The sequence below is a fragment of the Ambystoma mexicanum genome, chromosome 10 (assembly GCF_040938575.1).
Source record: "Ambystoma mexicanum isolate Mex_15411 chromosome 10, UKY_AmexF1_1, whole genome shotgun sequence".
In the NCBI taxonomy this organism is placed as follows: Eukaryota; Metazoa; Chordata; class Amphibia; order Caudata; family Ambystomatidae; genus Ambystoma; species Ambystoma mexicanum.
This window is the reverse complement of record NC_090932.1, coordinates 1573379151-1573399619: the sequence shown is the minus strand read 5'-3', so window position 1 is coordinate 1573399619 and position 20469 is coordinate 1573379151. Positions and strand designations below refer to the sequence as shown.

The 20469-nt window shown below is 45.2% G+C and overlaps 1 protein-coding gene across 6 annotated transcripts in view; it reads left to right on the top strand.

Moving 5' to 3' along the window:
• The window catches only part of CABIN1 (calcineurin binding protein 1), a 1968820-nt gene that overhangs the window by 328486 nt on the left and 1619865 nt on the right, over positions 1 to 20469 (top strand). For all 6 annotated transcript variants that reach the window (XM_069619890.1, XM_069619888.1, XM_069619891.1 and 3 more), the window contains exon 13: positions 13697 to 13775. In XM_069619890.1, the coding sequence (XP_069475991.1) occupies positions 13697 to 13775 (79 nt within the window). The remainder of the gene's footprint in view (positions 1 to 13696; positions 13776 to 20469) is intronic.

Sequence of the window (20469 nt, the reverse complement as noted above, 5' to 3'; positions counted from 1 at the left end):
GAATGTTTCCTTGAATTGAATGTATGCTCTTAGTACTATGTGCCTCACTACAGCCATTCTCCCTCCTAGATTAAGCCTGGCTGCTCAGCCATTTCTACCAAACCTTTGGGTAGTTCAGGCTAAACCTAAGGGGTACAACCCTGTCACCTAAGATGGGCTCTTCCTAGTTCTGTCACAGACCCGAACAGGAGGATTCTGCAATGTGATTAGTCAGTGTTCTCCCTCAGGCAGTGTAGGAACTGGCTGAAAGTTCTTTAACTTCCTTTCATCAAGACACCTTCAGAGAAGGTCCCATCCTCTCTGCTCTCTCCAGAGGTGAGTCTAGTTTGTTGTCATTGCACCAGATTTTGAGCATACACATGGACGTCGGCGTGGCCTGTGATATGTGATGTGGCATTTATAACGCACCTGTACTCCAGTGTTTCTAGGCGCGACAAGATGAGGAGTGGGAAACAAAGGGAGGACAAAATAATGAGCTTACTAGGCCTTGTGTCATTCAGATCGCGCAAGCACAAGGAAGAGCCCTGAAACAGATTGCGCTCTGAAACACTTGTGTATGAGCGTGATAAAAATACAATATCAAAAGGGAATGGGAGAAGTGCCAGGGGGGGGGAGAGGAAGGGGGAAGTGCAATTAACTTAAAAGTGCAGCCAGCGGGTGGCTCATAAGTGCCGAGAGAAGGGGACTGTAGGGTTGCAGATACAGACCCTTAAGTGCTGGGGCGCCCAGAGGTAGTGCAAGGGCAACTGGACATGTATTAGCCTGGGCCGGAGTTCAGAGGGTGACCAGGTGACCACTGCACAGAGCTGGTGCATCAACGGGGGAGAGGAAGAGAGAAAGCAGAAGCGAAAAGGAAGGTCTTGAGTTGCTTCCGAATAGTAGGTGGTTCTGCTCAAGTTTGAGAGAGGCAGGTAGGCTGTTCCTGAGGGAGGCCCTAGCCGAGGAGATAGATCTGCCCCCAACTCTCTGCTCTCTCTGTTCTCCCGTGTGAGCGGTTTATCTTGTGGGGTCAACATATTCAGAGTCCTTGACCTTTTGTTCTGTGTTAGATTGGTTATCAAAACCTTTGGGTGGCATGAGCTAATTGGCAGGGTGTTAATCCTTTCAAAGGCACCCACAACAGTATTTCTACATGGCTCCGGTGGCGGTTTGGCTCAAGAGGAGTACCTCCTCACAGGCCCACTTCCTCTTCAAGGAAGCATTCCTGGTGACAAGTGTCCCTAGGTTCCTCACTTTTTTGGAGACTAGTGTCTTGAGGCCTGTGTTTTCTCCCTGGGACCAGGGATTAACTGTTGCGAATGTGTGCAGCAGTGTAGTGGCACGTGATTGTACAAGACTGCTAAAACCTGGTTGGGAGTTACTGTAGGAATTCTGCAGTGTTGTGTTAGTTGCATAACTAACAATCGAGGAGAGGAGTGTCCAAGGAAGATAGTCGGAAGAAAAGAAAGAAGATAAATGGTGCAGATAATTTGTAGAGTTAGTGAAAGAGGCAAGACTAGTTTTTCAATAGCTTTAGAAACAATTCAACATTCAGAACACAGAAGTCAAAGTACCTTTTCTGACTGGGACAGAATGCGTGTTTGCAAGCTTCTACTTCCTTAAACAATGGCACCTTGGCCAATAGCTTGGGCTTTCCAGGTATGCGACTCATGTCGGGGAGGTGAAAGGGAGGACTTGGAAGAAAAAGGTGGGTGCTGATACAGACCTGATCAGTATGTTTTCTTTTACAGATTCCTGTCAAACCTGAAGAGTGACTGGTTTATTATTCTATCAATTTCCCCTAGAGGTGTTGGAAATTCAGCAGTAACTTGAGACTATTTTCACAGAGCGCCTGTGGAGGTCTGCAGGCCAGCAGCTTCCGTAGAATTCACAATCACTGGGACCTGACAATGGACGTAATTAGGTCCGCTTACGAGGTAAGGGTTGCAGTGGCAAGAGGATTTCTATTGAAGTGCGACTGGCCTTCCAACAAATTTAAGAGAACCGGAATCCAGCAGCCAGTTTAGGATGGGGGGCCAGTAGGTTAGGAAACCAGAACCCCAAAAATGAAATTCTGCATGTTGGGACAGTTTATCTGAAGTCCAACTAAGGGCTTAGTAAAACCCTTCAATGGAGACAGTACAAGACTCCACTCTTAGTATAAGGCTGTACAAGCTGAGTTTGGGGTAGCGTAGATGGAGCAGCCAGGCTTATTTTAGGAGGGAGAGAGGGCTGTAGAATCAGTACAAAGCAATTGTAATACAAATGGTCCAAAGAAACACTATGCATTGTAAACATAAATGGTTTATTTAAATACATGTAGGCCCAGGGGCGTCCTCACCCTGATCCATCCGTAAATAGGGTTCCGTTACTTGGACAGTAGAGTAGACGCCAAGGGCATGTTTGTGCTGGTGTGGAGGGAGGTGGCTGGCCGGACAATCGTGATACTTAACACCTATGGACCAAATATCGATGATCTGGAATTTCACCGGATAGTACTATGTATGCTTCATACACCTGATAGTACCATGGGGGGGGGTGGGGGGAATAAATCGGTTCATGATGTAGTACTTGATAGAACCTCTGTTATCCCCCGAGGTATCACTAAGGCTGTGGCCTCACTACAACAGATAATGGAACAAGTACCCCTCATAGATGCAGGGCGCTCATTCCACCCGCTCTGCAGGTGGTACACATACTATTCAACCGTCCATGACTCGAGACCTGGATAGATTACTGGCTCATCAGCACTTCCCTTTCAGATACGATATCGACTAGCGAGATTCATCCCTGAACTCTCTCGGAGCACTACCCGATCTTGCTTACCCTAACACTACGAGATGCCCCGCCGTGAGCTAGTCGCTGGAGGATGCTCCCTGCGCTACTTAGAGACCCGCAGGTATGTGAATCGCTCCATACGGAGATTGATGATTTCTTCGATCTAAATGAGGGTTCGGTTAGTACACACTCTACGCTATGGGAAACGTTTAAGGTATGGGTGACAGGTATCCTTTTGGCTAAAACTACTGTGTTTTTAACGACAGTTGGGGAAAGAACTTGGAAAACGAAAGCTAAATTAACAACGCTTGAAATAGATTACAGTACTAACATAGCAAAGAAACCCTCACGACATACACCATACATTGAGTGAATTTAATAAACTGGCCAATAGAGAGGTTCTATATATGACAACCCCAGCTCTTGCCCGAAGATACAGTGAAAGTAATAATGCTGGTAAATTCCTGGCCAACATGCTTAGAATGGAGGGTTACCGTAGACCGATAGCCAGTATACAGACTGCACAGGTGGAGGTGATAAACCGGGAGGAAGACATTAATGCAAAGTTCACAGAATTCTATAGAACCTTGTACTCTAACCGAGATGTTATGTCTGGAGAGGAGATATCTGATTACCTGCGGGAACTCGATCTCCCTTCCCTGGATTTGGAGGCTCGTACCACTCTAGATTCACCTATCACGCTAGAAGAAATCACTGCAGCCATAAAGGCACTGACAACTGGCAAGGCCCCTGGCTCAGACAGCCTTGATACCTAACTGTACAAAGAGTTCCAGGATAAGATAGCCCCAATTCTACTGAAGGTGTGGGAGGAGGCAATGGAGCATGGCACACTTCCTGATTCAATGCGCAAAGCTATGATCAATTTGCTCCTTAAACCTAGACGCCCCGCACACGCCATGTCCTCTTATAGACCTCTTTCCCTTATTAATACAGATGCCAAAATCCTTGCGACCAGACTTTTTCCATAAATGCCCACCTTAGTCCATCCTGATCAGGTGGGCTTTATTCTCACCCGATCCACCGCTCTTAACCTGCGACGGCTTTTTGGAGTAATGGCTCAAATTAACCCGAAAGCTAAGGCTGCGATTCTCAGTTTTAGATGCTGAGAAGGCTTTCGACTCAGTGTCGTGGGCCTACCTCTTCTCAGTTCTAGAATGCTTCGGTATAGGACAATACTTCCTAAAGTGTGTCAGACTGCTCTACACCAACCCGGAAGCTAGGGTCCTCAACCAACCATACTTTGTGTTCTCTTTTTTCCCTAGGTAGAGGCACCAGGCAGGGTTGTCCCTTCTCCCCATATTGTTTGCCCTCACGATTGAACCCATGGCATAATTTGTTCGGGAAACACATGCACACAGGGGAATCAGAATGACAGGCCCTCCATAGATCATATCTCTGTATGTAGATGACACTCTGATCTATGTCCGAGACTCGTAAACCAATCTGGGACCCGTCAGGGCTGATATCCATTTGTTTTCCGAACACTCGGGGGTATAAGATGAATATTTCTAAATCTGATTTGTTTCCGCTGACCCCATCCACACCAGATCTGTCCAATATCAGCGGATTCAAATGGTCCCCAATACGGGTCCGTTATTTGGGAGTCGTAGTATCCAACAATAAAAGTACACCATATACTGATAATTATGAAGAACTTCTTCATACTTTACGACTAAATTAGAACTGTGGACAAAACTCCCCATTTCGCTATACGGTCGAGTGGCTCTCCTTAAAATGTTTGTCCTTCCAAAGTTACTGTACTATTTCGGTAATATCCCCATTTGGCCTGGCAAAATCTTCTTTATGAAACTCCAATCGCTTGTTACCTCGTTTATTTTGGGCGGGAAGACAGCAAGGATTAAATGGACCAAGATGGTGGAACCGTTTGCGAGCGGTGGCATCGCAGCCCCAGACTTTGAATTATATTATTTAGCATCTCAAGCACAATTCGCTAAACATTGGTTTGACCCAAATGACACATCCACACATATCCATATTGAGAATTATACGGCTTCCCCCTCTGATGTTCGGTCAATTATCTTTAATCCAAATCACAAAGACCCCTGCGAGTTCAACCCAGTAAGTGCTACTCTGCATGCATGGTCCAAAATGTATAAGAGTTTGAATTGAGACACCATATGATCCAGAAGTTCCATTATGGAACTACCCAGGCATCGCACCCACGTTTGATAAACAACATGGGACCCGACTAAACAATTTGAATTGCGAGATATGTTTCCGGGGGGCACATTTGTAAACGGAGGGACTTCATGGACACGGTGGGGGCGGTCTGCTCAAACGATTCCAATATCGTTGCATGAAGGCTGAGTTTGCTGCTAAATGGCCCACATTCCCCATGGAACTCCCTACCCACGAATGCATAAGGGCTAGGACAGTTACTGAGGGGCCGAGGAAAGGGGTTTCGCTGTTCTATACTTTGGTCCAGACACATTCAACCTCCTGCAACACCATAAGGGAAGCCTGGGAACGGGAACTGGGTACCAACATAGGCGAGCAGAAATGGCAAGAATACTGTCCACTCACTAAATCTGTTTCTCTTATTTCGGGACTGCGGCTAATTCAATTTAAAATATTCAACCAGCTGCAATACACCCCAGCTAGATTAGCCAAGTTTGTGGTGGGATATACGGGTAAATGCTTGAAATGTGATGCACCAAACGAAGACGCCTACCATATGTACTGGGCGTGGCCCCTGGTGGCTGTATTTTGGGGCGAAGTTGCAGATGTCCTTTAGGAAATCACATCAATTCCAGCTACCCCATCCCCTCCGAAATATCTATTTGGGGATATTGGTAAGATGGCCGAGACTAACAGGTGCCTATTTAATATTGGTTGTGTAATCGCAAAACGTTGTATACTAAAGTGTTGGAAGTCTGCTAATGCTCCCCGCCTTGAGGACTTTCTTAAGGACTGCACGATGGTAAACGAATGTGAAGAGCAATTAGTGTTAACAGTGTCTGCCACTTGCCGCCCTAAGGATATTTGGGCACCGTTTAGGAGCTACCTTTGTAATATGCTGTCGGATAATGACTTTACACCCTTGTCAACCCCTTGATTTATCAAATGCTATGTGGAATTATATTGACGTTCAAATGTGATACTTGTTGTGATACTGTGCTGAATCTGTACCTGCTCTTACCTGATGTGACTCTCTACAAAATAAAGTTTGAAAAAAAATACATGTAGGCCCAGATACATCTTGGGGGGGAATAAGTACTATCACATTATATGTTACCACAATTATATAAACACAGCACTATGATTGAAGGTGCACAGACCAAAGCATATAACCTTATTTGGAACAACTAACAGTAGTTCTAGGGAATCAAAACCGATAGTTACATTTGGATTACTAACAAAGTTAGTAGACCCTAACAGTTGTACCGGGACGCTCAGCAAGAAATCACATAGCAAGTCAACTGGACAGTATACTTTTCAGAATAGTGGATTCCAGGAATAGTATAAACCTATAACTCTGATTCAGGATAACCATTATTCTAGCGGAGTTGGACCTTGGCGTGTAATATTCTTTTACAGTTGCTTTTCAATTCACAGGCTAAGGGAAGCAATAACTCAAACGTATTTTAGGATAACACAGTTATACTCAAGGTAAGTAAAGCCAACATATTTTTGTAAGGAGCTACCAGCAACCTAAAAAGTATGACCTAGGCAGACCTATTAGGCACATGCTAAGAGCAAGTCAGGGGAAGAATGACCCTATTGGGCTACTTTTGGGAAGAGGGGAACCCAATTCACAGTTGAGTAAGTTAACTTATCTACTTTCTGTTAGAATGGCGAGACTGTTTTTAAGGAAAGTAAGACTTTGAGAATACTTATTTAAGAAGGCACAGAGCTTATTCAAGGTAGGTAAATCCTATATATACATTTTAGAATGGCAGAAAATATCCAAGGTAAGTAATACATTTGTGTAACTGCCCTAGCACCTTCTGAGTGTGTAGTGTTTGCCTGGGCAGGAAAGCGAGACACTGAGGCGAGTACACAGAACAGAAGCACCAGTAACTGGATAGACCATCTGCAATGGTTTTACTGCAACAGAAGCCATGGTCAAGATTGCAAAAGAAAAATCTTTGGTGCATTGATAGGCACTTCTGCCTACCTGCTGTTGCCATGAGACCATAAGCCTTCAGACTGAATCACCGGAACTGTCATTCTTCTGGACTGTTCTTTACTTAATTGTCTCCACTCTTGAAGGTGTGTGCCGCCTTCTGTGGCTTTTCAGGTCCTCAAATGTGCAAATGTTGTTTTTTGTGTCTGGCGATAACCCTGGGCTTAAGTAACTACCAACTGGTTCTCTCAATGGAAAGGAGATTACTTGATGACCAGAAATGGAGGAATCTCTTGCAGAAGAAGCTGAAACTGTAACTGCGGGCTCTCCGCCAGTCGAATACATTGGACTGTTTGATAACCTTAGTGGCTGTTGGCTGTCTACTGTTTGTCAAATTTCTGGATTTTCCGCAACTTCTAACTGTGGATGCCTCATAGGACAACAGTGCTCCAAAGGAAATCTTTGGGCCTATTACATTTGATGACAGCAACAATGTCCCATCTTCAATATTATTGTTCTAATTATCAGCACCCATGCCGGGGGAGCCAACCAATCGGGTTGCTCGGAACGCGGACTGGAACTGCTAGTCTCAGCCTGCGTTCCGAACAGCCTGCTGGCTGCTTCCCTTGCCCGCACCGCAATCTTGCCCCCTGCCCTTCATTCCTTTTAACTATTTTTTTTATCTTTGTACTCCCCCACACTTTTTGCCGCCCCTGCTGCTGTCGCAGCTCTCCCTCCAGGCCGCCACGAAAATGAGGGGCTCCATAAGGAGCCCTGGCTCCCATCTCCGTGGTGGCCATCTTGGTACAGTATTTTGTTGGAATGAACGGGATACAGCGCAGCATCCTGTTCATTCAAACAAAATACACTGCTCTCAGCGTCCGGGTTTACTGGATTTGCAACCCAGGGTTCTAATAGCGTTAACACCCTATCCGGCATGCCAGATCAGTTGTTAATGCAAATTATTAGTGATTTTAACAGTGTTTCTTGTCGGACTCCTCCAGCCGCTAAGCTCATTTAAGGCAGTTTCTCTAAAGAAAGGTAAGCCAAACCTCTCCAAGTAGGTAAAGGGGACAGAGTGACCAGGCTTAACTCTCAGGCAGTGGTAGTAGGCTGACGCAAACATACAATTAGCCCAAACAAATATCTCTGTAAAATGTACTGCACTGATGCACTGGAAATTATATACTTTATTAAACCACATATCTATCTGGTCAAAATAACTACTTCACTTATATTAGACCTTGTTAAAAAGTTAACAAGTGAATTAGGAAAAACAGTAAGTATTTAACAAGGACTCTTCTAATTCCATCTGTCTATATGTGAGCCCAGTACATAAATTAACGGGTGGAGAGAACAAAGGAACCCCCAAACCAAACAAGCAGATAAAGCTCCCCCTAGGCCTGCAAAATGCTGCATAGTTTCCTAAAGACTCAACCCCCCCTTTGTATATGGTAAGGCCTAGTCCCTGGGTCAGGACCCAACACACATAAGTAAGGGGTCGGTGGGAAAGGGACCTAGACATTTTTACCAGTAAGGACAAATGTTCAAAATAATCCTGAAGGTTTATAGCAATATTCCACATTTCAGCCTCAAATGCACACAAGATAATTCATCAAAGTGATAAAGAGAGCAGGAAATATTTTCAAACCGCAGCCAAAGGTTTACAAGAACGTTTAGAACATTTTAGGAACAGTTACCTTAGTCCTACATTTCAGCGAAAAATACTTGGCGTCACCAAGATTAGCTACAGCGTAAACAATGCAGTCACCATTAGAGAAATGCAGAGCAGGACTTGTATGGAATAAAAATCACTGGTAAGTACTAAAATTATAATTATTGAGCCCTCTGAAACACTTGTATATCGAAGGAAAATGTCTATGTACAATTGAGTACCCGATGGTCAAATTTAGAGAGTTCCAGAGTAGGTTTAAAGTTCGATAAGACATAATGGGAAGAAAATGTGCAAAACCTGAAGGTGTCCCACACGCTAGTCCCCAGGGATCTGTCGTCCAGGTGGCCCGGACACGGCCATCGCATTTGGATCCAGTTCCTGGGGGTGGACCAGTGTGGAAGGATCACCTGGATGAGCGGTCTTTGGGGAGTGGGACTCCGGAGGGCAAGAAGCGGTATCCCTTTCTCTATTACACCTTTTCCCCACCTAGAAACTCAACCCTCCCAGCCATCCCTCACCCCTTTCCCGAGACAAACACTTTCTCACAGACAGCCCTCCAAGAGCGACAACAGACTAATACACCAGAGCAGTATACCTGACCTGTCCCAACACTACGATCAGGCAAGATCAGGAAATTATGGATCATTACACACACCTGACTTCCATCACACTTCCTCACACGGATAAAAGGCGGAGCACGAAAGCACACTCTGAGGGAGACAAAACACATGAGGAGATAGCAGTTCCAAGATGGCAGTTTAATACAAGGAGAAAGATGGCGAGACCAGAGAGGATTGCAAGGAGGGAAGTACCCTTGACCTCTAAAGACTGTTACTTTCAAGAGCCTTGGAAAGTAAGAAACCGAAGATGAGGAAGTAAGGCTGATCAAACCTACATAGTTTGTCAGAGGTACCCGCACCTTTCCCGCATCGATAACCCAGGCGGGGGGAGCGATTGCTGCTGTAGTACTGTCCTTGGCTCCTTCAACAAAGCGACGTCAGAAAAGACAGCACAGCCGGTGAGTCGGAGAGACCTATACCAAACCAGCTTGTTTTTTGAACCAAGGTTGCAAGTGGCAACTTTGTATAAAGAGAACAGCGTGTGAAGTGTTTGCGAGAAGCGACACAAAGATAATCGGAAACCAAAAGGAGCAGTTGAACTTTATAATTGAACTTTGGGAGGCCTAGTAAAGATACCATATACATAGTGGTCCGGTGCCACGTGGGCGCTCATTCAAAAGTCTCTGTTAGGTATCCAACTGAGTGTGAGAAAAAAGAATATTGATTGATTGTTTATTTATATAGCGCCTATACACAATGTGTTTCAAAGCGCTTCAAAGAGGGAGGGAACATAGGAAAAATACAGTAACATTCAATAAAAGTCCTTGAAACAATACAGAATGTGAAAAATAACTATCGTAATAGGCCTGGCGACATTTCTGATAATGCAAGTGCATAGACAAATAAGGCAAGAGGGAAAGGAAAAGGAAGGAGAGCAAAACAAGCAGTAACATTACTATGCCTGACGGCAATTGATGTAGTGCAGGAGGTGAACAAGAGGAGGGGTGGGAGGGGGGGTGCGGGGCAGATAAGAGAGGAGAGTAAGGGAATAACAGACACGCTACAATGCAAATTTGTCAGCGACAAATTAATAGAGCGGGGGAGGTGGTGGAAGGAGAAGACAAGGAGGGGAGGAGGGGAGACAGACAAGCTGATGTCAAAGGGGGACACACAGACACTCACGGGGGGTTTAGGGGGCACACAGACACTCACGGGGGTTTGTGATCGAAGTGGTCATGCAACGGGTCAAGCTAAACCGTGTGCACATTTGAAAGTCTTCGATAATATAAGGTACATCACAATTGGTCCAAGCCCGGCTGAGGGAGACTAATTGAGCGAAAGAAAGGGACCTGAGCCCGGTTGATGGGTATCCGGGGTGAACCACGAGTCACCCGAGAAAGAATTCTGACATTGGTGTGAAATGGATCTGTGCCCGAAAGAGGGAAATACAACTTGGAACTTTTAAATTGAAAAGGATCTGAGCACGACTGAGGGTGATCCAGGGTGAACACCCAAATTGAGTTCAGGTGAAAGGAAAAGAATGTTTACATATTGTTTTTGTACAGCAGGCACTCTGCGTCAAGAGACTTGCAAGAGATAGAGGCTTGGACACAGAAGGTCCTGAACTGTGGAAATTGAACTGTATCCTCGTGCAGCAAAAGCAAAACTGTGTACTTTGCTGGAGTGTCCCGCCTTGCCCCGTGCTGAAAACTTGGGTACGGGAGACCAACAGCCCGAGGATCCAGACATATCATTTTGTGAGCAATCCTTTCTTTTTCATGAACATTACCCCACATTATATTGTAATTTAGTGGTAAGGATTGGCAATCTTTTTTTTAGTATAGGCCCTTTAATTTTGACAAGACTCCACTAGGACTGCATTATTATTAGTTGATGGTAGTAGCTTGCTGCCATCTGTAGATTTAGGCTTAGATAGGCGTTTATCACACCCTTGTGAAAGTTCAATAAACACCCTTGAACTGTGGTCACTTGTGTCTGTCTTGCTATTGCCACCATGCGTTCCTTACAAAGGTCAAACGTCCATCTGTTTAGTGGCGGTAAGTCAGTTCTTCCCCACCGCTAGGTGTGGATTCCACAGCAAACAGCCCCAAGGAATGCTAGAAGAAACCCCAAAGAAGTGTTCCAGAGGTTGATGCATGAACCAGCAGCCTGCGAGGAACAAGCAGCAGAGCAGGAGGCCCCCCACAATAGATGTCAGTCTGAAATGCTGTAGAAATACCCCTCCAAATATTCTCAACCTCGACCGGAGGTATGCTTGATGGGGGAGTCTCATGAATAATTGCCCACTCCAGTAATCAAAGGTGTGGCTAACGTGATCCGGTACTCAGGTACTTGCACTGTGAGTCAGCAATAAGACAAACCATAAAGTAAACCAAAACTTATCCCAACGTCAACCTTCAAGCCTGCATTGGCGATTTCGGCAAGAAGACTTAGGAAATGCCAGAGAAACAGGCAAAAGCGACTTCTGGCAGATTGGTGGACAAATGATGAAGGAAGCAAATGTTCCCACGACAGGCACACCACTTCTGGACGCCAGCAGCAATGTGTAGCCAAGCAGAAGATTCTGGTGGGAAGTGGTGGTAAACAGCCCAGAAAACCCTTCCAGTGGGCAGGGTTTGACCCAGCAGATGAGGGGAGTTGGGGTCAGTCTTTAGGGAGTCGGTCGAACCAGGTTTCCAGAGGCAACAAAAAAGAAACTGGGATATGCCCAAGCCACTTTACTCATCAAGTTTCACCAAGTGAGGGCTTTAAAATCATCAAAAACATAAGGAAGCAGCGTAAAACTATTTTAGCAGCTCGACAGAAGCTAAACAGCTATAGGGACCGAGCCTAAATGTCACTGCACAATGGGGCTAGCCAAAGGCCAGCCTGCCAATCACTAAAGGGTGCTGGGGCAAATGGTCAGATGACCAACCATTCTGGTCACTGGAACTGCCACCTATTCAACGCTAACACTGCAGGAAGACGACGAGTCTTAGACCTTTACTGCCCTAAAACATTTAAGGCCAACATGGAGGCTGCCATTTTGGCTCACAAAGATCTCCTGTGGTTGGAACGCCCATTTTAAGGCCACCTCATTGGTACTCTGACGAAAGGGAGTCCTGAAACAAAATGGCTAGGACCAGGATTTAAAAAAAATAAACACTATGCCAATGGCTACATGGAGGCTGCCATTTTGGCTCACAAAGATCTCCTGTGGTTGGAACGCCCATTTTAAGGCCACCTCATTGGTACTCTGACGAAAGGGAGTCCTGAAACAAAATGGCTAGGACCAGGATTTAAAAAAAATAAACACTATGCCAATGGCTACTTAAAGGGTACATTGAGCTACCAATGCAGCATAATGGATTTCACCCATGGTTGAAGCCACTCTAAATTTTACCTGATACCATCCTACTCGCCCAAACCTGTGTAGGGTGATAAAATCCCCCTAGGGCAAACATGGGGAGCCCAAGATGCACCCCTGGGACTGGATTAAGATTGTAATGTCAGGGGGACTCTGACCACCAAAATGAAGCTAAGATCCAAAAGAAATAAATGAGGAAAAAAGCAAAAGGTTGACTGGCCTTAAATAGAGGCCCTAGAATCCCCTCAAATAGGAATTCTGACTAATCAGACTCGACCGGCATTGGATCCATGTTGCATGACATAGTCCTGTTCCCAAGGTGAGCGCACTGCCCCAAATCCAGATTTTTTGCCAGTTGGTCAGTAATTGCAGGGATGCCGGAGTTCACCTGTGGAGACCGTAAAAACCTTGTTATTCCTCACTATAGACTTGTTAAAGTAATTTACTTAACTTCTATGTACCAATAAAAGAACGCTTACCTACCTACGGTAATGCACCGCAAAGTACTGGAATCCCAACATACGCTAATTGATGCTTATATATGCTCAATAATCTGGGGCCACAATTCCCCCAAGAGAGATCTCCAGGTGGGCCATACTGGTACACTTTTAGGACTGCTCTAAAGCAGTCATTTCTGCAGTCTTTTAATCATTCCTCCCTTACTCATTAATTCCCTAACACTGAAAAGAAGAATGATTAAAGAGACATGGAGTCATTTATTCTCTAGTGTGTATTGTAGCCAATTTGAGGACCTGCTTAAAAAGACCTTTGCTGGTTGAATGTGTGACAAAAGATTAATATGTCATTTGTGAGAAAGCTTAGAGTTGTTTAGTATGTTATTTGAGAAGAGTGCTGTAAGGTCTGGTAGTGAGGTTTTTCTGTTGTGCACATAGACCTATTGGTTACGGAAAAAAAAGGGTGCTAAAATGAGGGCACTGGAGCCTGTAACTTGTTCCAGTTGTTCAGGCTTCTCATGCTTGTTACCGCTTGGCAGCAGAGCTGATCAGATGGATTAGAAGGAAGAACAGGTGCTATGCTCATTCATTCCTGACAAGAGTGTTGCCTATTTGGTGCCTTGGTGGGATGTGCTTTTTAGGTGAAATGTGAAATGTACTCTTTATTTTCAATGGGGTTTAACATAGAAGAGATTTACAACCTGGCACCCCCTAGAGTTTTTTTTATTTTATTTGGTGCAGCCATTAACTGAGATGTGCCTCTTCTTTTTGTAGGATATGATGGTGATGTGTCTATGTTGTATGGAACTGCAGCTGGACCAGTGGTTGCTCAACAAGGGGAAAACTTCCACAGGTAAGAAATGCTGTACCTTCTCGAGTAGGGTTCTCACACTGACATTGTAACAGGCCTGGAGTGCTAGAAGTACAGGATTGAATGATTGATCAAACACATTTACATAGTACAACTGTACCCGTGACGTCTCTGGAGACCGATGATTTACATATCACGAACTTAAGGGGGTGATGAATCTCATCCCTTGAGAAATCCATGTTTACCAATCATTCTTGTGTCCTTAGATGAAAAGAATTGTAACCTAATTCCATCTTAAATGCAGCATTATTTGGACCTAAACAAGGATGCCAAACAGTTGCTTGTGCTGTCTCTTTGAATCTCTTCAGTAGCTGATCGTGCTGTTTTATTACACCTTGCTGTGCCTATGTCGCTCTTGCTCCAGTTCTCTCACTCTCTGCACTCATTCTATCTCTATTACCATCTCCATATCCTTGTCTCTGTCACTCTCGTTCTTGCTCTTCACTCTTTCTATGTCTCTCTCTTTCTATATGTGTGCATTTTCAGATGCACGTTTGCGAGAGCCACCCAACCACTGCGTTAAGCTGCATAACCAGAGGAAAAATAGATCTTGGGGTGGTAGGGTGGCGGGAGCAACGATTGCTTTTTTTTTCTTTTCTTTTTGGTGCAAATGTACTTCAAATGATCACTTAAAGTTTATATTTTTGGTTCTAATAAGAATGTTACACTGTTACTGATCAAAACACATTATTGCAACCTAGAATAACATATAAGTTATTTTACTGAAAAGGTATAATTTCCAGATGAACAGTCTGCTAAACTTCTATTGTACACTTTAGAATTGCCTCTGTGCGTAAGAGGAAGGGGACAAATGACAGTTGAGGTTTTTCAGCCAACTCTGCATAAAAACAAAGAGCATTTTGGTAATATAAGAATGACCACATATGTTTATATTTGACAAATAAGTCTGCACTATTTGGGCTGTATGCTTCAATCACATCACATGATGTACATAATGAACACTGGGCTTGGTGCTCATTTCATTTTTCAAAACACTCACTGTGACATTAAAATGTCTATAAAGATGAATCATATATACTTACTGGGACAGTCTCTGGAATTGGATGTGAAGGGTGACTGTGACAACTTTCACTCAAGGGCCATCTGGAGGTCACGTTTCCTTTCCCTTGCTGAATTTTAGTCCGGTCTCAAGGGAAGGATGGCTGTACTCCTGCTCCATTTCCTAATGCACAAACATCCCAAGGGAATTTTATATGCATCAAATTAATGTTTCTCATAATGCCTGTTGGGAAATTATTGCGGTGGACACCCAATGAGTCAAGAACATTTGACATTTACAGCAAATAATTATTACTAGATGTATGCTTAACCTGGAAAATATAACCATACTAAAGAAAGGAGAGGGGAGTGTGTGACAAGGCCAGTAATTGGACTTTGCAAAAAGGGGGCCAGGAATCCCACTCAACCAAGAGGGGTGTAAATCCTACTGTTAAAATGGATTTTCAAAACCCAGTGTATTTTGGAATGCCAACCTACTATGGTGAACAGAAAGACACTGAAGTATAGCCAACTCAGTCAAGGTAAGGTTGCAGAGCGGCAAGGCGTAGAATCAGGAGGAGTGTTGGAGTTGTCTAGGGGTTTAACAAGTCCACACAGAACCACACACAACCAGTAATTCCAGTTAGACAGGTAAGCACAGAAAAATGCAATGATTTATTTACAAAGAAGGAGAATGAGACCATCAAAACCCTGGGTCAAATATCTAATAAATCCTTCAAACAGAAGGGGGTATTCAACATACGCCGGAACGTCCGGGTACAGGGATTCAGCAGACCAGGCTAATCTGGCGCAAGCACGTCTAGTGCCTTCTATTACAGCCCCCAGGGTCAATTGTCCTACCAACACCAGCAGCTTGGGTTTTGCCATGTGAAAGGACGGGGCAAAGCTGTGGCCTCTAGAGGCACAGCAGCCCTTGCCCCCAAATGACAAGCCGATCCACGTTCCCTCCCATGCATCCCCGGTCGGGGGTCGCATAACACTTTGCCCATCAATGGGAGGGAATAACGCCAAACCGCTGGTTACTAGACACAGTGGCCAAAAGATATTCCCTTGAGTTGCTAAAAACACCTTGGCACCATACACCTCGAATAGGGAGAATGTCCCCCTAGCACCTCAACACCTTGCAGGAGGAGATCGAAATTCTACTCCAAAAGGGAGCAATCGAACTGGTACTATTCCTCAAACAAAATCAAGGTATTTATTCATTGTACTTCCTTATTCCAAAGCAAGATCTAACAATGTGCCAGTGCTGGACCTGCTTGCTGCTACACGTATGTTAAACCCCAAAACATCAGGATGGCAACGTTGCAGGAGGTTATCCACTACTGAAACTGGGGGATTACATCGCAACATTGGACGTGACAGATGCGTACATTCATATTTCAATGTTGCAGCTTTTGGGAAGGGGGGGCGATCGTCCCAGACCCCAAAGCAATTTTGGATGAGGCAGATGCCTGGAAGTGTACGGTAGGGGCCCAGGTAGGGGGTGGCGACAGGGGCTATTGAGCAGGGAGACTAGTGCACGTTGTGGGTTTTGAGCACACTGGGAATCAAACACCATCTAATATAAAAGATGCCATATTGTAATCCTGGCCTAACTTTGTGCTGCAGGCCCAGGCCAAAAACATGGAAATAAGTTTATGCATGTGGGAATAGGTTGTATTGTGGGCACCGGTAGGAAAGGCCAGATCCGCAGAGATTCATAGACCTTTCATTGTCTCATGTGATCCCACGAGAAGGGCACATGCCTCTGACCTTCCCCTTTCAAAGCTCTAAGTAATAAAACACAAATACCAGTTCTCAACAATTCTTCTCAAGCCTCTCTGCCTCAAAAACAATCTATCAAGCGTTCTCCGCACACCGCCCTTCTTCAACCCTCTGCTTCCTCAGACACACCCACTAATCTTGCGCACTGCCACCGGATGGCCACCCCATTCAATTTTAAGTTTTTCAACACCAACCTCTGTAACTCCTTGCGCTCTCTGTGTCCGATGCACAGACCTGATGGGTGACGTCATCACTTCACTAAACAGGGGAGTGCTAGAGATCGCCTACAACGCTCACAAGGCTAATGGCTTGTTACACAAACATTTACAAAAACCCAACATCGAACCCACAGCTGTCTTCCTGTCTCCTAACAGGGGATGCCAATATTTCTCATGTTCGATGTGTACCTACAGTGCCGTCTTGCAGATAAAACGCCTCCTCGAGATTTAACCAGAACACCTTCCACAATCTAGGCCAGCTCCCTTTGCTTAGCCTTTACACAAGGATACCATCATCCCTGACCTAAGCTTAAATGACCAATTCACAGGGAATCCAATATTCCCATAACTTCTGTCATCCGTGCCCTTTAGTCAGTAGCCTAGGTTATTCACCGGAACCATTTGCCTCAAGACTGAATGTTCCCTAATCACAGAAATGACATCTACCTACGCTCCTTTCCCTATTATGCTTCACAATACTCGGCACTACTAGACAATACTAGTTACCACCCCGCACCCACTGTTACTTTTCCACTGGCCTTAGTCGCTGTGTGGCTGAGTTACACTACTTACACAGAGTGTAAGCACATTACTTACACTCTGTGACCCACTGACGTGTTCGGCTATCGGCTCATCCAAAGCGGCCATGCCGCCCTTCTGGTCTGCTGGACTCCTCACGGACCGTGGGCAGGATATTTCCAAGCTGGCCCCTGATGGTCTTTGTACAGGGGTGCATACCCCAACAGACACTTATTTCCGTGAGACAGCCCAGAAGTCCTCCAGGCACTGTGGCGGTAGAGGCGGCTTATGCCGAATGGTCGTAGTAAACCATCCTCTGCTACCAACTTGTTGGTGTGGTATGGTATGCCAGAGGTCTGGGAGTTACTATGAGCTTACCCGTTCAGCTCCCAGGCCCCAACAACCCTCCCCCAGAACAACAGAGGACTCAGCCAAGGACAAGTTAGAGCCATTGTTTGTTACCAAATCTGATCGGGATCATACAGGACATTCGGAAATCTCCAATCGCCACTCCCAAACCTGTATCAAGCCTTTTTGATGCAAAGTAACATCACAACATGGGCCCTTCCCTTGAAAATCCTATCCTACTTTCTGGTTGGGTGATCAGAGTGGTACACCATGTAGATTGCCCCTATGGATCTTGGTTATCTTTCCCTCTCATGTCAGGTGGCTAGCCCGCCCCTTCCCAAGAAACTATTCCATTGTTGCAGGGTCGCAGGATTACCATTGACCCTTGCCCTCTGCCATCCACCCCTGGATTTCTGTCCCTTGTTTGTCTGGAACTGGTCTCCCCAGGCCCGGGACCCAACTATGTTCTCAGCTCTCTGTGCACCTCTGCCTGGTGATGAGAACGACTGTGTTCCCAATGTATCTGTTAGCAGTACCACTCACTGTTGCAATGTTGCTGATAGGTTCATGTCACTTCATGTCTGTGTTGCTGAGAACTATTAGTCTTCCCACCGCGGGTGCATAACCATTGTCTAGCTTGGCCACATCACGTGATTGAGGACCATGAAATCGAGCTCTTCTGGTCTGCAATTTATGAGGATTTGTTAAGTTTTTCTGCAGCTGGCCCCTTGCGTTTTAAGTTTGGAATGTGCTGCTTGTCTCTGACCTTGGCTGCAAGCCCTGGCTGCCTTGTTCTGTGCAGCCTGGTTCTGCTTTCCCTCGTTTCTCGTCCTGCGGCTTGTGGCCTTATGTGATCCTTGTCATACTTATACTGTAAGTTCTACATATCTATACCATGCTATGTTTTCACTAGGTTAGTCGTATTTGGTCCTTCCAGGTTCCTTATGTGATCCTGTAGTTCCATAAGGTTAGTTGCGATAAGCATCTGCAAGCTTGCTCTGCATCTCTTTGTTGCCTAGTGTTTCTGCAGTTGGCTAATGAGAAAAATAATACAAGTTCTTGACAGTATGTGTATGTATCTGTCCTCTATCCACAGAACTACTGTGTAAGCATGTTCTTAGTCTATTCACATGTGTGTTTATGTAACGTTATGCATGGCTGCGAGTGTACTTCGTGACTAACGTAGCTACATCGGGGTGTCACTTATGATGTCCGCATAGTGGTTTCTCGGCATTAGTGAACGTCGTCCATCAAGGCATTTGGGTCCATGACCAATGTTGAAGCACCTGTATCCATAAAGACATTCACTGGATAAGGTTTGAATGACTGTCTGAGAGAATATCTTTCACATACTTGTCAGTCACTGGTCCTCCTGGTGACTGGCTGAATAGTGAGTGACCCTCTCTTCAGGATGTTTGGCCCTCACACTAAACAAATATATAAAATAAATGGCAATTCACATAACATAAGCAACATACACAGTTTTTGATAACCTCTCAGTAAAATGGCAATTCACATAACCATAAGCAACATACACAGTTTTTGAAAACCTCTCAGTAACCTAGGTGGATTCCCTTCCCCAGAATTCAAGATTAATTCTTCAATGTTCAACCAAAAAGAGAAATGAGAAAATCTTGTTGGGGAGAATTCTCAGAAATGTTCTAATTCCTCTCTACCTTAGAGACCCCCAGCTCTTTTGCTGGACTGTAGAACTTTTGCCTGGAGAGAGTGAGACCCTTTTCTTCCCACTCTCTCATGTATATTAATGTGATTTATGAACTCTGTGTTTCTTTTGGTTGTGGAGCCTGACAAACTCCATAGGCATCATCTTTTACATTGTGTCACACAGCACCTTCAGTGCAGTGGCACAGGGGAGTCTTTCAAATTTCCCTAAGGTTTAAATACCTTCTCTTGGATAAACTTCTGTTTCCAAGAGCAGTAAAGTGAAATTTACTTTACTTACATTTGTAACTTTCTAGACCCAGCACACAATATCTTACAATAGAGTGCTGGAGGAATTACTTAGTATCCCCTTTTGTCTAGCTTCTCATGTAACATTTTTATGTTACCCTTTACTCGATGAAAGGCTGGTGGCAGGGGTTTACTTTTAACTACCGTGGTGTGCATTTACCGCAGGCTGCGTTCACAGCTGCAGTAAAGCACCCAAGGGTGCCATTTTTGTCAAAATGGCCCTGGTCTTCTTTTTTCGCCATTTCTTTGTGGAAAGGTCCTTCTTGAGATTTACTCTGCATGCCAGACCATGTTTGGTCCCTTTGTTCATTTTGTCTTTGGTGGGATTCACAAATGAAGCCGGCCTCTGGCTCCAGGGTGTCTGGTGGTGGCAGGAAGATAGGGAGGTGCCCGAAACTCCCTGTGCTTAGTCTCCTAGGAGACAGGAATGGACTCTTAGGTGATTATCCGGCTGGCTGTCCGGCAAGGAAAGCTACCCCGCTGGGTGACTGACCGATTGGCTTGAATGAATGGGAGAAACCTGCATAAAAGGCGAAGCTTTTTGGCTTGGAAGGCAGACTCGACCACTGGACGAAGGATTCTGAAGAAGAGAAGAAGACGCCTGCTGCAACTCCTGGACTGTTGGTTTGCCTGGTGAAGCCCTGCTGCGAGGAGCTGAAACACTGAAGTGCCACTTGTTTGAAGATTGCTGGTTGCGATCGATGACCGACCCATCACAGTGCAGGAGTCCCCAGAAGTGCTCCCTCTCCCCACGAAGCCCAGGAACACCAGGATCTGCAGAGCCGCACAGGAACACAAGCCATCTACTGCACTTTTCTTCAACCTAAGGGTAC